The sequence below is a fragment of the Biomphalaria glabrata genome, chromosome 6 (assembly GCF_947242115.1).
Source record: "Biomphalaria glabrata chromosome 6, xgBioGlab47.1, whole genome shotgun sequence".
Classification (NCBI taxonomy): domain Eukaryota; kingdom Metazoa; phylum Mollusca; class Gastropoda; family Planorbidae; genus Biomphalaria; species Biomphalaria glabrata.
In genome coordinates, this window is record NC_074716.1 from 13,697,376 (window position 1) to 13,711,948 (window position 14,573).

Genomic DNA, 14,573 nt, shown 5'->3' on the forward strand with positions numbered 1-14,573 from the left:
ATAACCCGGAAGTACGGACGTGCACTTATTGGGAGTAATCTTTGACAAAACCAATGATAGACTACATCAATCTCTAGATCTAGATTTCTAGAACTAGAAAGTCGTGTTTTTGTGTGTATGTGTTTTGTTGTTGTTTTAATGGGTAAGATGCATGTGCGTGTAAAGCAAACCAGCAACATAAAAATGAATGTTCCTGTTGATCTACGTTTATAAAGATAAGTATTATGGCCACAAAAAAAAAATGGCCAAAACAAAAGGGGAGAGGTGGGGAAGGGAGCGGTCGAATAAAGCGCTAAGACCGGTAACCGCAACATCCCCTAAAATTTCTTGTATATTAACAAAATATTCTTAATTTCTTTATACCTGTTCCTAAACCTGACGCACACTCTGAAATGTTGATCTTGGCCGGGGATGGTTAAAATACCAATAAATCGTCAACGAAGAAGTCAACAAATCTTCTCGCCCCAAAGATCACTGTGAATGGACAACCCCTTAACGCAGTGGGCCACTTAAATTTACATATCTGAGAATCATGGTAGGCTTATAATGTAGTGGCGCACCACTACTAAGGGAATTTGATCATCGTCAGGCTATGGTAAGACCAGTAGTGCTTTTGGAGGCATCCAAGAGAGTGTGGTGGAATAAATCGCTCCACTTGCCTATATAGATCAGTGTCTATCAAGTTTTTTTATTCTCTCAACATGAGTATAAGGCCTACAATACAGAAAGCAACTTGTGTGAAATTTCTTTCACCAAAGATGTCTGCGCTCCATCATGGACGCACTACTATTAGAGCATGCTAGCCAGGAAAACCAGTGACTTGGCAGAATTTAGCTAGGTCATTGGTTAATATGCATGACTAAATGCATGACGCGTAGCAAGTAATCATGTTCTTTGTGTCTTTCTGAGTATTTTATTAGATTTTGTTTTTGTATTTTAAGATTATGGTTCAGTGTTTTATGTATAATTGCTACATTACTTTTGAGTCATCTCTCCTGAAGACTTTCTAAATTTAGTGATTTTGCTAAAGGTGTTACTCTAGTCAAATGTGAATATTCGTTTGTTATGAATCTCACTGCTCTATTTTCAGTGGCGTAGCAAGGGTATTTGATGCCCTGTGCGGCAGTTCCTCATGATGCCCTCCAAAAAAAAAAAAGTTTTAAAACAGCGAAAAGTTTCTAATTTCGAAATTAAGTGTTTTCATGATTTAAGCATTGTTTTTTTCGCGAAGAATTGATTTTACAAAAAGAAGATACAATTGAATCTCACGTGCTTTTTCGCCGGCAAACTATCCATGATTTTATCGAAATCAGTTTTTCCACTAAGTCTTGTTTAATAGACGAAATTGCCAAATTAGTGAGTCGTAAATTCTTCATCGTTGATTGTAAGTATTTCTTCATCAAAGTAAGTTTGGAAAAACTTCGCTTGCTTGACACTCACAATGATACAAAAAAATATGCGAATCAAGATGGCAATATTCGGGGACTGACTTTTTTGTTGTATTTGATAAAACTCAATAGATTCTTGCTTTGGAAGTCGAAAACTTCTGCGACAATTACCTGAAGCCCCTGGACAAAATTCGTTTTTGTCTATGTCGCTGAAAGAACCATCGAGATTAATGTCCATCTTAGGATTCAATAAAGGCGACTAAAATTCCTATTTATCATGATGTTGTTCTTATGGGGTTATTATTTCTTGAACAATACCGTCTAAGGAAAATAGTTCCATCCGTACTCTTTTTTGTGTGTTGATAAAAAATCTATCTTTATCTTTTTTTCGCCTGGCAATTTTTGTGTGTGGCCAATACGCCTTTGAGGCTGTGCATGATAATGTACCATAAAATTTTTGTCCAGATTTTAGATGTTTAGTGTCTTGAGTCTGGAGAAACGAGTCCTTGTAATCACAACAAATTTCCGTAAGGATCAATAAAGCAGTCTTAGTCTTAGTCTTAGTCTTAGTCATAGTCTTACGGCTTGGCCACTACAATCCAGACTCAAGCAGGGTTGTGTTTGCTGAGCGGCTGAAAACCTTCACCCAGATACCCCTCCACCCACTAGTCCACAAAAGAGATTGGACCATTACTAATTAGTAATGTCATTTTTTAAAACACCAATATAAACGTGACCATTGCATTGAAATATGAAGTAACATCGTGTAAGGCGTAAACAAAGTGTAAAAGTGCGTTGTCTTAAGAGATTTAAACAAATCTGGTAATATTTGATCCAAGCCGGTCTAGATCTTACATTTAATTTAAGAAAGAATGTAGGACATAACATTTTTATTTATGTAATTACAATGTGTAGTTTTACTGAGAAATTTTGTCCTCAGTTTGATGCCCCCCCCCCCACCACTTGATGCCCCGTGCGGCCTGCACCACCCGCACATTGCTAGCTACGCCACTGTCTATTTTGTGTCTGTTCCAGTTTCTTATTCGAACAGCAGGCCTACTTTAATTTGAAATTATTAGCAAGACGAGAAGGTTTTGACAACTTCATGAATGTTATTCGTATATTTCTAAGAATATGTATCAAAGTTATTTATCAACCAATTCTTCTTCTTCGTTCTCATTTTACACGTCGGAGGGTTCAGATCAGTAATCCTATACCTGAGATGAACCGCGCAGTGGTTTCAACCACTGACTTAGCAGAGTTTATATCTCTAATTTACATGCTTGACTAGATTAACACATAGACAGGCTACGCGTGGGTCTTCTCTTTTTAAAGGAACGTCTGTATAACTTGTAAGATCAGTGTCGTCATAGTTCACCACATTCTTTCTTCAACTACTTCTTTCAATAACCACTGCAAACTAGTGCAGGTCATATATTAGCTCCATGTCAGCTTATATTAGTTCGATGTCATCTTATATTAATTCTATGTCAGCTTATTTATTAGCTCCATGTCATCTTATATTAATTCTGCCAGTTTACATTAGCCTCCAGATCAGCTTATATTAATTCTATGTCAGCTTATATTAGCCCCGTGTCAGCTTATATTAGCCCCGTGTCAGCTTATATTAGCCCCGTGTCAGCTTATATTAGCCCCGTGTCAGCTTATATTAGCCCCGTGTCAGCTTATATTAATTCTATGTCAGCTTATATTAGCCCCGTGTCAGCTTATATTAGCCCCGTGTCAGCTTATATTAGCCCCGTGTCAGCTTATATTAATTCTATGTCAGCTTATATTAGCCCCGTGTCAGCTTATATTAGTTCCATATATCTATGTCATGTTCATTCATTATTTATTGCTTCACTCAAAATGTATCCCATTGCTTCAATATATTGTTTCTGATGTCAGGGTTCAAGTATACTGGAAATAGCAGACGTCATCACATTCGGTGCTTTCGGAAATGTATTTTTCAGCGCTCATTTTATTTTTAAATCCAGAAGAACGTCTTAAAAGACACGCAGTTGACCCATCCCGCTATTTGTCATTGTGTTGTGTAGATAGTTGACTTTAAGTACCAACACTTCAGTGTATTACTCACACCTAGTTAAGTGTAGAGCGTTAATGAGCAAGAAAATAGTTGTATTGTCAACTACAAGTTTAGACAAGGGAAAAAAAAAGTACTTAAAAAAATAAAGCTTATATTAATCGTACTTGTATCAATTATTTTAAATCAGTCATGTAATTACATTTGTAATAGATCTAGACTAATAATAAAAAAAAAAAACAACATTTATATAAATAAAAAAAAGGGAGAACCACCTGAATTTGAACTAACGGCTCGTGCCTTCTCTTGCTAACACGATAACCATTCTGCTAGTGGAGAGCCTATGAACATGGAAGATTGTAGAGTTATCAATTGTTTCTATAGTCTCGTCCTATTGTTCATGCTGTGTTCACTAAGACTCAGACGACGATGTATTAAGGGGATTAATTCAGCTTATACCAATTATTTCCCTTGTTTGATATACCAAACAAAGTAATTAATTACAAATAATTAATTAACAAATTGTATTTTTTTAAAAAATTGATTCTTGTGTTGTCAGGTAAAAGAAATAATTGTGCATTATAAATTTCAGCTTGATCCGAGATTGGGTGTGGGAGAAACATTTGACCAAACTGACAGAGTTTAGTAAAAAAGATTAGTCCAAGACCTACTCTAAAGAACATGTCACCAAATGTTGATTTCTTGTAAGACTGACATATGTACGTAAAATCATGACACAGCCTAGAAACTTAAACCAGAGAGATGTTATCAATCTACACTAGACAGTATACGAGTAACAAGCAAAATATAAAAAATACTGTTTTAAAATCAAAGCTTATATTGACTGAAGGGAGAGTACTATACAATCGATGCCATGTCTATCACTATTGCAAAGTTTTGCCCCTTTTTTTCTATATGGAACAAAGTTAATAGTTACCACTATTTGAATCATTAATTTTTTTTAAAATTGATTCATGCGTTGTCATCAACAATGTGTAATTGTGCAAGAGAGTTCATGTAAGCTAGCTTTGTTAAAACATATTTAATTTATTTCAAGTTTAAATCTTGTTCAAGAAAGGGGAAATAATATTGCTGCAGTGTGCAAAAAACAAAGCAAAACAAAACACTATGATTACAAAATATATTTGTATTTTATTATTACCGGTACTATATGGTTTGATTCTGTTGCATAAAAGCAATCACAATATAACCTGTTATTTATGGATTTTATCTATAGTCAAATGTAAAAAAAAAATAAAACATTCAGAATACATTGCCCCCACACACATTATTCTTACATTCATTGTCCCACACAATATTCTCACATTCATTGCCCCCACACTTATTTCTTACAACAAACATTTGATTTTGAGTTTCATTGATTGTAAAACATTGGAAAGTGTAATTTGTGCTTTATATTGGAATTTTCTGTTTAGTCTATTGCAGCATAAATTGCACAGCAGCTTATGTACTTATAAAGAGTTTCAAGTGTAGATCCCCTTTTAAAACATTGAACAAATTGTGTAGCAATAAAAGTATTTGATCACATAAAACAATGACTTTTGCTATTCAATATAATACTGATAGGTATTTCAAACAACCGTAAATAAAGGATCTTGTTTCTTTGGAAGTAAATATAGCACATAATTAGTAAATCAAATCAATACAAAAATATGTCAAATACTGTTCTCAAGTTTTGTATTGCAGTTTTATGTGAAATATCTATACTAATATCCATGACCAGGTAAGTTAAAGCCCTATGCAGGATTTCTGTGGATGTCACTGACCTGATTAGTAAAAAAGTTTGTCAATAAAAATTAAAATGAATATTAGTATATCTGAAAACATTCCATTCTTTTGAAGAAATAGATTTAAATTAAATTATTTTTCTTTTTTTTTTATAACCAATATACATATTTTTAATTTGTCAAGGTCCACCTTAAGGAAGAGGCTCTAGGCAGCAGTAAAGTCTGCACTGAAATCTGGCCCTACTTGTATCTATTTTACTGGTCCACATTAAATATTAGATATTATTACAATTCAATTGCAGATAGCTCAGTTTTAAAACAAATCACCTGTTAATATTAAAAAATTCTTATTTTGTTTACTAATTGTTTATATCAAATTATTTGTTTTAACCAAAAGACAATTTGTTTTTACATTTTTAAAAGTAATGAAATTCTTTTAAATCTATCTAATATATAAAGCAGAAAGTAAAAGCGACAGTAAAAAGGTCCAAAAATAAAATATATTAAAAAATACAGGTACATTTGTATTTTTACTCTTCAATGGGAGGGACATGTAGTCCACATGCCAGACAATCGCCTTCCCAAACGACTTCTGTACCGGGAGCTGTGTGCAGGAAAGCGCTCCAAGGGAGGTCAATACAAGCGCTACAAAGACACTCTCAAGAGCTCCTTCAAGGAATGCAATATTGACATTCACGGCTGGGAAGCACTAGCTCCCAATCACTCCTCATGGCGTGAATCTGTGAGTCTCAAGATTTGAAGCAAGAAGAGTTGCCAGAGTGAAAGAGCGCCGAACCAACAAAAAGCTGACAGAAGCGGGTCCATCTGCAACTGACCTAACCTACCCATGCTGTGTATGCGGCCAGCTTCTTAAAGCGAGGATTGGACTTTACAGTCAACTTCGAGTCCATAGGAAATGTGCTCATCTTTGACCACGAATGGAGGAGCTATAAAGCAGAAAGTAAGGCATATGTATGTATGTATGTCCCGCATAGAAATCAAAACCATTTGACCAATCTTGATAAAACTTGGCATAAATGCTCCTTAGATCATGTCGGAGACCTAGTGTAGGTTTAATGTCCCTTCCACAACTGGAAGGCCCTAAAAATAAATAGAAACAATTTATTTCTATTGAAAATGAATCCATTTTCACTCTACTTTTTTTTATGACAAAATCTAAAAATCATTTGCAATGTTAGACATAGATCGAAATCCAATTCACTTGATCAGTAATACCCAAACTTGGACACGCAGGCTGTGGGTCATATCCGGCTAGTTATATATTTCAAGCCATAAATTTCCTATTTTGGAATCTTTCCAGGGCCATCATTATTAATAAATATAGTAGTTGTTTTTTTTTTTACCAATACATCATAAAAATGATAGTAATGATTGAATGGTAAAGAGAGGGTCCTATAATCTAAGAAAATTTTAGTCTTCCCTGTAGTATTAGAAGAAAACTGCACACCTACCAAGGGCACAAGCCATGGACCATCTGATTCGCCAACTCAATGTAGTGCCAACTAACCACTATAGACCATCCAGATCTAAAGGGAAATATCTTTCTGATCAGTAGCATTCATAAACATGCACTAGCCCTCCAGCACAGTCCCAAGCCATAATCAGCCTTGCCTCCACCTCAAGATACCTGTCTCCACCAACAATCCAAACAGAGCCATAACAGGTATATTATTTGACAACAATGGTTTTATTTTAACTATCTCTATATGACAAAGAACATCAATACACTACACATAGAAGCTTCAATGAGTAGATAGCTAAGAAGCTAAAGTGTAAATACAGCTGTGAAGCTAAGCACTCAAACAATGAATGATGGTCCATGGTTTATGCCCTGGTCAGTGATGTCTCTTATTTCATCACTTTCAATCATTAATGCTGCCTTAGATGTATGCATCATTTATAAGATTCACAGTCTTTACTTTACCTTTTCTTTAAAGTTATAATACCTACAAAAGATATCCAGAAGAAAAAAAAAATGAATACCCTATTCTATAACATAAAAAGATTTATCTCAACCAGTTTGTTTATCAGGGCATTAATTCTTGAAAGACCAAACAATTAGTGATAAAAAAACAATGATAGTTGTTAAGGCACACCAGTTGGTGAAAAGGTGAACATTGAGGAGCTTCTATGAAGTTAACAACCAAAATAATGATCAGAGTAATGAAAACAAGAACACATTAATATTGCAACATTTTGTTTTCAAAGCTCTTGACATTTATCTTTCTGATATCACAATTTTGAAGATATTCAAGTAAGGAAGCTAATGTTTTCTGCACTTAATGACTGATTCAGATCATTTATAAGGTAGCAATAACTAGATGAAATTCAAAGCAAATGAAAGAAAATACCACTCAACTAATACGAAAAAATTCACATTTACAAGCTAATAAGGCTTATAACTAATTCATTACAAAAACATTTTTTGTTTAAAATATCCATCCACTAATATACAGTGAACAAAAAAATAAATTAAAAAATACAGCTATGTAAATAGTATAAAATTATATTTCAATGGTAGATGAGAATCATGTATCAAAATAAAGAATAAATTAATGAACACAATATATGCATAAAATCGTGATAAAAAAAAACAATGATCACCAATCACAGCAAAAAGATGACAATAAAGAATAAATTAATGAACAACTTATGTACAATATATGCATAAAATAGTGATCAGAAAAAACAATGATCACCAGTCACAGCAAAGCTAAAAACTGTCCTTTCTGTGATTATCAAGCTTTAATCCAAATTCTCACCAAACAGACCTTATACTTTGCACAAATAGTGTCCACATTAAAGCTGTCTGAAATTATGTTAATAAATTTAATAACTTCTCTAACACAGGCTGCATGAGATAACTAAACTCAGGACTAGACATTTTTAATGGAAGTGAAAAAAAAATGTCTACATTCTACCAAGTTAATGTCCATTACTTTGCTGCCTGATTTAGGAATCAGTATATTAAAAATACAAAATTTTACCCTCACTAACTGTCGAAATGCTGCCACTGCAAAGTGGATAGGACAAGGATAAGAGCCTTTCTTACCAAATACTTAGCACTGAGGAAGTCCACAGGAAATTAAGTTTCTTTTCCCTATATAAGACATTCTCACAAGGATGTCATTATGGGACAGAGAAAATATTAATACCTCTGCAAGCTTGTTACAAACAAAATCTCTCTAACCTTGCTTTCAAAAGAGACTAAAAAATTTTAAAGTGTAACTTTATTGTTTAAAGCTGCACTATGCTATAAATAAAATTTTAAAGTATCTTGAATTAGTTGTTTGCAGAGTCTACAATGTAGGCCTATTTCTTTCTTGGCACAACTTTGACATGCTAAGGCATGACCACATGGTAGAAATACACAGTTAACATGGTTACAGTGACATATGCAGCACTGGATTCGTTTAGTCAGATAAAGGTTCTCCCTCTGTAAGGCATATAGCTTCTCTTTCAGAAGACTCGTGCTGGGGTCAACTGCTGGTGCTGACAAGAAGAAAAAGAAAGATACTCTATATAGATTACATTTTTCATATTATGCACACACATATATATATACACACACACACACACTTATTGCCAACATTAAAACTTATTTTTTTATTTAAACAAAAAGTTATGAAAATGATTTTGTGAGGTTATCTTTCAAGAATTAGAATGGGTAGAGTATTAATTAACAGCATAACATTATAATGACACACATTTTAGAAAAATGTTTGAGTGGATAAGATGATTACACTTAATGAAAATAATATTTGAAAAGATTTGCAGAAATGGGAAAAGATATGTGAGTTATTTCAATAATGCGTTTGCACAAACAAAATTCTGTGACAGTTTCATGATCAGTGAAATGAAACAGAGTAGACATCAGATACAATCAACAAATCATTGTAATTGACTCTGTAAAAACTAGTCACACACACAATGATACAAATTTTAACTCAAGAGAAGATAGATAGACTGGCTAGACAGAGAAACTAACAAGAAGACAGATTGACCAGATTAAACTATTGAAAACAGATCAACTAGATTAAGAAATCTGTCTGAAATGCCCACAATTTTTCTGCTTATGAACAGTCACTAGGGGTTAAAAGCTCAAATGAAGTGTCCTCCATTTTTACAAGTAAAATTACATTGGTTTCTCTATTACCCCTCTTGTGTTCATTATAATAATAAGTAAAAGTAAACCTGGTGAAGACTGGGATTTTTAATTTCAGGATCTGTGAACACCTATGAGTCCACCCAGCTCTAATGGGTACCTGACATTAGTTGGGGAATCTAAAGGCGGTTGGACGTTGTGCTGGCCACATGACACTGTAGCTGTGGGCCATAGAAACAGATGACCTTTACATTATCAGACAAGGTCTGAAAAGGGAACTTTACTTAGTATCTCAAACTAGTTTGATGTCACCAAGAAAAAGAAGCTCATCCTGAATGCATGCTTTCTATGAAACCAAAATGTTGAGACAAAAAGTAAAATGTTTAAAAAGGAGTTATAAATTTTTTTTCTGGTAGAACTTTAAATTTATTTTTACATTTCTTATTTTTATACATGACTTCAGACACAAGATTACTCACTGTGTGGATTTTCAATAATTTTCCTGTTAGCATATGGTGGCACATTGCTAATAGCTAAGAGTTGGCTGTCTGTGCAATTAAAAGATGTGTCAGTTTCAGTCCTAGCAGATTCAATTCTACTAATTGAAGTATTATTAGGAGTGCCAGAATCTCCACCTCTCTAAAAAAAAATATTATAAATAAATAAGTATATATATATATGCATTATAATTGGGGTATAATTTTTAGTCATCTTTTCTCCTAAAGTAATTTTAGCAACATACTAGCTGAAATTTCCTACGACCACGAGCTACCTTTTTAACTAAAAACAAAGTTTTTTCAAAAGGCTATTTTTGTTTCATTTTTATGGCAGACTAAAGATAAAGATGAGTTAGCTAATTATTTACAGGATTCTAATATATAAAATTCTAATGACTGCATAATATAATTGACATGCTATGTTAGGTGTTTGATGTCACAATATGTTTACTTTATGTTACGATGAGATTGTGTTGATCAGATGATGCGCTTCTGATTTTCAATTCAAATCTGAACTCCTTTTAAACAATTACTGAACACTCAAAAAAATATTATCTTGCTGGAGATATGAATGTAAAGGACAATTTCAAAATTAAACACATTTACTGCGTTGTTCAAGTCCTCCAAACTACAATGCATCCCTTTAAATACCTTTTACCATCATCCTTTTCCCCCCATTTTTGAACTACCAAGCTTCTCTCATACGCCTGGAATTCGCAACCACTCCTTCTAAGTTATTTTTAAAGCTGATGAAATTTGTCAACAACATACCACCAAGACTTTGTGATGCAAATATTCAACCAATGAAAGAATTAATGATTTGTTATTCAAAATAGCCTCGCACTCTTCCGTTCAGCAACAATAATAATAGAGAGACTGATCAAACATTGTAGTTTTGATTGAAGATCTAAATCTAAACATGTTGATTGACAGCTAGGGTCCTAAGGTCAGTTGTTGATTTTAACAATTTATAAATATACAGTCTCTTGAATTTCCTTTTTTTAAAAAAAAAAAAAAAGGATTAGATTTAGTCTAGATTATAAATATTTCTTTATCTAGATCATGTGCTCCCGGAATCTGCTGTATTTTTGGGACTTGTCCAGCACTCAACCCACTTTTCCTTTTCTATTCTTTCCTGACCATGAGTTGGAATTTAAATTAAATATGTATTCAAGCAGTCTATGTCACTCAGCCACACAATGAGTTGGTAAACACTAAGACACATTTCAAACTTCATTAAATTTAGTTGACATCTAGACTCTCTGATATCATGTTTAATTGCAATTTTGACACAAAGAAAATCACTCCTATGTTTTTCGTGTTATGTCTAACTGGAAAATAAAAAAAAACTTGTTCACCAAAAGTTAAACAAACAAATCTTATTCTATTCTATTTGAATATATATGAAGCAATTTGACAAGATTTGTTTGCTGAAAACTCATAGCTTCTAATGCAAAACTTTATGGTTCTGTTATAATTAACAATGGACTCTTTGTAGAAAAAGGGGAGTAAATGTAACAGAATTATTCCACATAGACAGTGTTAAGGCAGATATACACAATGTTTGTTGTGATCATTTCCTACAGTGTTTCTTTTTTTTTTTTATGTTGAAATGTACAAAAATTTTCAATTGAACCACTAAATGAAATTTAAATGTTTGAAAACTAATTATGGCCCTAGGAAAGTGGTCATAAAGTAATATGTGATTTCTTTTTTAAACAGCATTGTGGAATACTACACAGTTCTCAGATTTTCTTCAAACGATTGCTTCTATTAACGCAAAACTTTGAATTAAAAAAATGGCACATTTAGAGGATACACCTTTCCCCACCATGTCCACAAAAAAGATTGCACCAGAAAACACTGAGCATACTATAGGAGCACAGAATCCCTGCTAGTCACTAGAGTAAATTTTATACAGCATCATAGGCAATAAAGTCTGGTTCCTTCTTTCACATACAAAAATGATAAATATAAAAGTGAAACTAATTTTAAATTCATTCAAAGGAATGTGTGCCTAAAATAATATTTTGCAGTCAGTATTATCTTTTGACATTAATTATTACTTCAGCAAAAGAATATATTATAAAATGTGTCTAGTACCGGTAATAGTAATTCCATTGTTTTCTTCACTATTATTTTTTTTTGTTTTAGTGTAGGTAGGTGCAGACTAAGAATGTCCAATTGGAAATGACTTATGATTATGAAGTTTTTTTTCTCAATTTTCCTGATTTCATAAATAAACCAGTCGTCGAATTCTCACAAATGTGGACAACGAGTCCCACTTTTAGTAATCATTAGAAAAGCTCTTATAAAAAAAACAACAACTATCAAACCTGTGCTTCCTGACCATTGATTGTTCTATTGTAAGAACAGTTGGGACGAAAGCTAGCATGCCTGTATGCTGGAATGTCACTGGGTGTCCAGCATCCTAGCCCTAAGCCACAGTAAAAACATTTTACATAGTCAGCATAACCTTAAAATAAAAAAATAATTCTATATTACATGTGGTAGACAAAGCTTTAAGTACAGATATGGCTAAGCCAAATGGAGCGTTAAGATAATGACATAGTATGGCATACCTATCCAATGAAATATTTATATTGGGCGTTTAATGTTACCTTAGGGCCTGCTCATCTGATAACCCTCCCCCCCCCTCAAAAAAAAAAAAATAGAGGACAGACATCTTTCATTCTGTGAGCTACAGATATTTATATGCTAACTCTGCCTATGTTCCTGTCTGGGAACATCTTAGTTCTAGGTGAGTCTCTCTCACGTCTTTTACATCTGCTTGGCATCTAATATGCTAGCAACTACAAGAGGGGGGAAAAAAGCTTTTCCTATGTCTGATGACTTGCCTAAGGCATGCTACCGGGGCATACCATGAAAAGAAGAATATACTGACATGTATTCATAACCATTTCAATAATAGTAACCATGTAAGTGGCATATATATGTTCACTTCAACTGATAAATGATTGGGATTGTTAAGATTATAGAAAGAAAGCATCATTTTTTTATGGGAGTTTAAATATTTAAAGAAATGCATTTCTTGTACAATAGTAAACAGGCTGTTTAAATAGATCAAGCTTAAACATGTAAAAAATTTCAAGAATTCAGAGCTACTAAAGAATGTTATACATGAAGTAAATTATATTTATTATTACCTGCATAAAAGAATCCGCCAGCAACAAGATCATCAGGACGTTGAGGGTGGTCAGGATTCCATCCAGTAAATGTTGCTCTTCTAGCTGAGCTGCTGGCAAACTGTGGATATGATGCTCCACTTAACTCAATTGATGCAGTATGTCCACCCACAGCACCCTCTTCTGGAGGATTTTGTGCATTCATTGTTTTTTCTGCAGTGGTTTTTGAAATAATAGCAGCTTGACTTGGTGTGTGAGTAAATGGGACAGGCTTTATAGATAAAGAGGTGAGTAATACTACGGAATCTGCTGCATCACTTTCTTGAATCCCTACAGAGCCAGAAACTTCATTCACGTATGTTGGTAAACTGTGTTGTAACTGAGTCACTGTGTTTTCAGATGATAATGCAACACCTTGTGGTGCTCCATTTAACATCAGACGATTAGCTGATACTTGTACAGAGTGATCCTCTCTTTCTTGAGAATTTGAAATCGCAAAAGAGTTACCAAATTGATTTTCAGAAACATTAATACCATCATTTTTATCAATATAAATTTCTGGAAATGCATACACCGGAAGTGTTTCATTGCGAGGAAGAAGATGGTTGACTGCATTCAAGTTGTCCCTCCCCCTTTGTGGATGGATGTCATGGTCATCTTCTGAGACAAAAGGCTGATTGGAGGGGTTTGAGAAAATGGAATTAAATAAGGTAAACATATTAGAAGTTAACAAATGACCACGATCTCTGATGGATACACTGTCCACAAGATGCCTACAATTAACATGATGATGTCTGTTGGCACTTACATCAGTAAATGTATAATTACAACTAAAACAGCAATAATGCCCTAATCCACTGGCATCATAGAAACCTTCTTGAGCAAACTGAATTGCACTAAAATTAGAATCAACCATAACAGCATCATTAATAGGTCTAAATGACAACAGTCTAAAAACTTCAAACCGCATTAGGTTTCTCAAGATCCCTCTTCTATGTATAAGAATGTCCTCTTGTTGAGTTGTTGGTGAAGATAATACAGGATACACAATGATTTCAATGATCCTGGATACATTGCTGATAATATCTCTGCAAGTTAATTTGATACACCAATCATCAGAATCACATTTATTCATTTTTAGCTGCTGATGGGAAATGCTTGAACTGTGACACTGACAGAGTAAAAAAAAAATGCTCTTGTACTGGTAATAAGCTGTACAGTGCACATGAGTCAATTTTCCATATATATATTTCTTTCAGATGAATATCTTGATGCCAAAGACCTGACCAAGTATGAACAGTCGGACATATCAAGAAATGTTTGTCATTGTGAAAACAATGTAGAATAGAGTGTCATGACACACACTATAATCTGAAAAAGGAAATTTATAACTTATAAGCGTGAGGCTGCTTGTGTTGATTAAATAAAATACATTGAATCAAAACATTTTTAATAGGCCTATATTTAGATCTAGTGGTTAAAATGGTGAACTATAAAACAAAAAAAATAGTTTCAAATAAAAATTATAAATAAACAACAATGTCTAAGAAATGTTTTAGAAGGAATAAAATATATATCTTAAACTTTTAATTAATATAGCTAAATTTATTTAATTAGTAGAACA

The 14,573-nt window shown here is 33.5% G+C and overlaps 1 protein-coding gene across 1 annotated transcript; it reads right to left on the reverse strand.

The window, feature by feature from the left end:
* Positions 1–7,167: 7,167 nt before the first annotated feature.
* Positions 7,168–14,305, reverse strand: LOC106052149 (death-associated inhibitor of apoptosis 1-like). Its single transcript, XM_013207447.2, has 4 exons — positions 12,971–14,305; positions 12,140–12,279; positions 9,786–9,945; positions 7,168–8,693 (listed from the first exon to the last, which is right to left on the reverse strand). Exons 1-4 carry the CDS (start codon positions 14,082–14,084, stop codon positions 8,455–8,457), a joined length of 1,653 nt encoding a protein of 550 aa, XP_013062901.2. The 5' UTR covers positions 14,085–14,305; the 3' UTR covers positions 7,168–8,454.
* Positions 14,306–14,573: the final 268 nt, after the last annotated feature.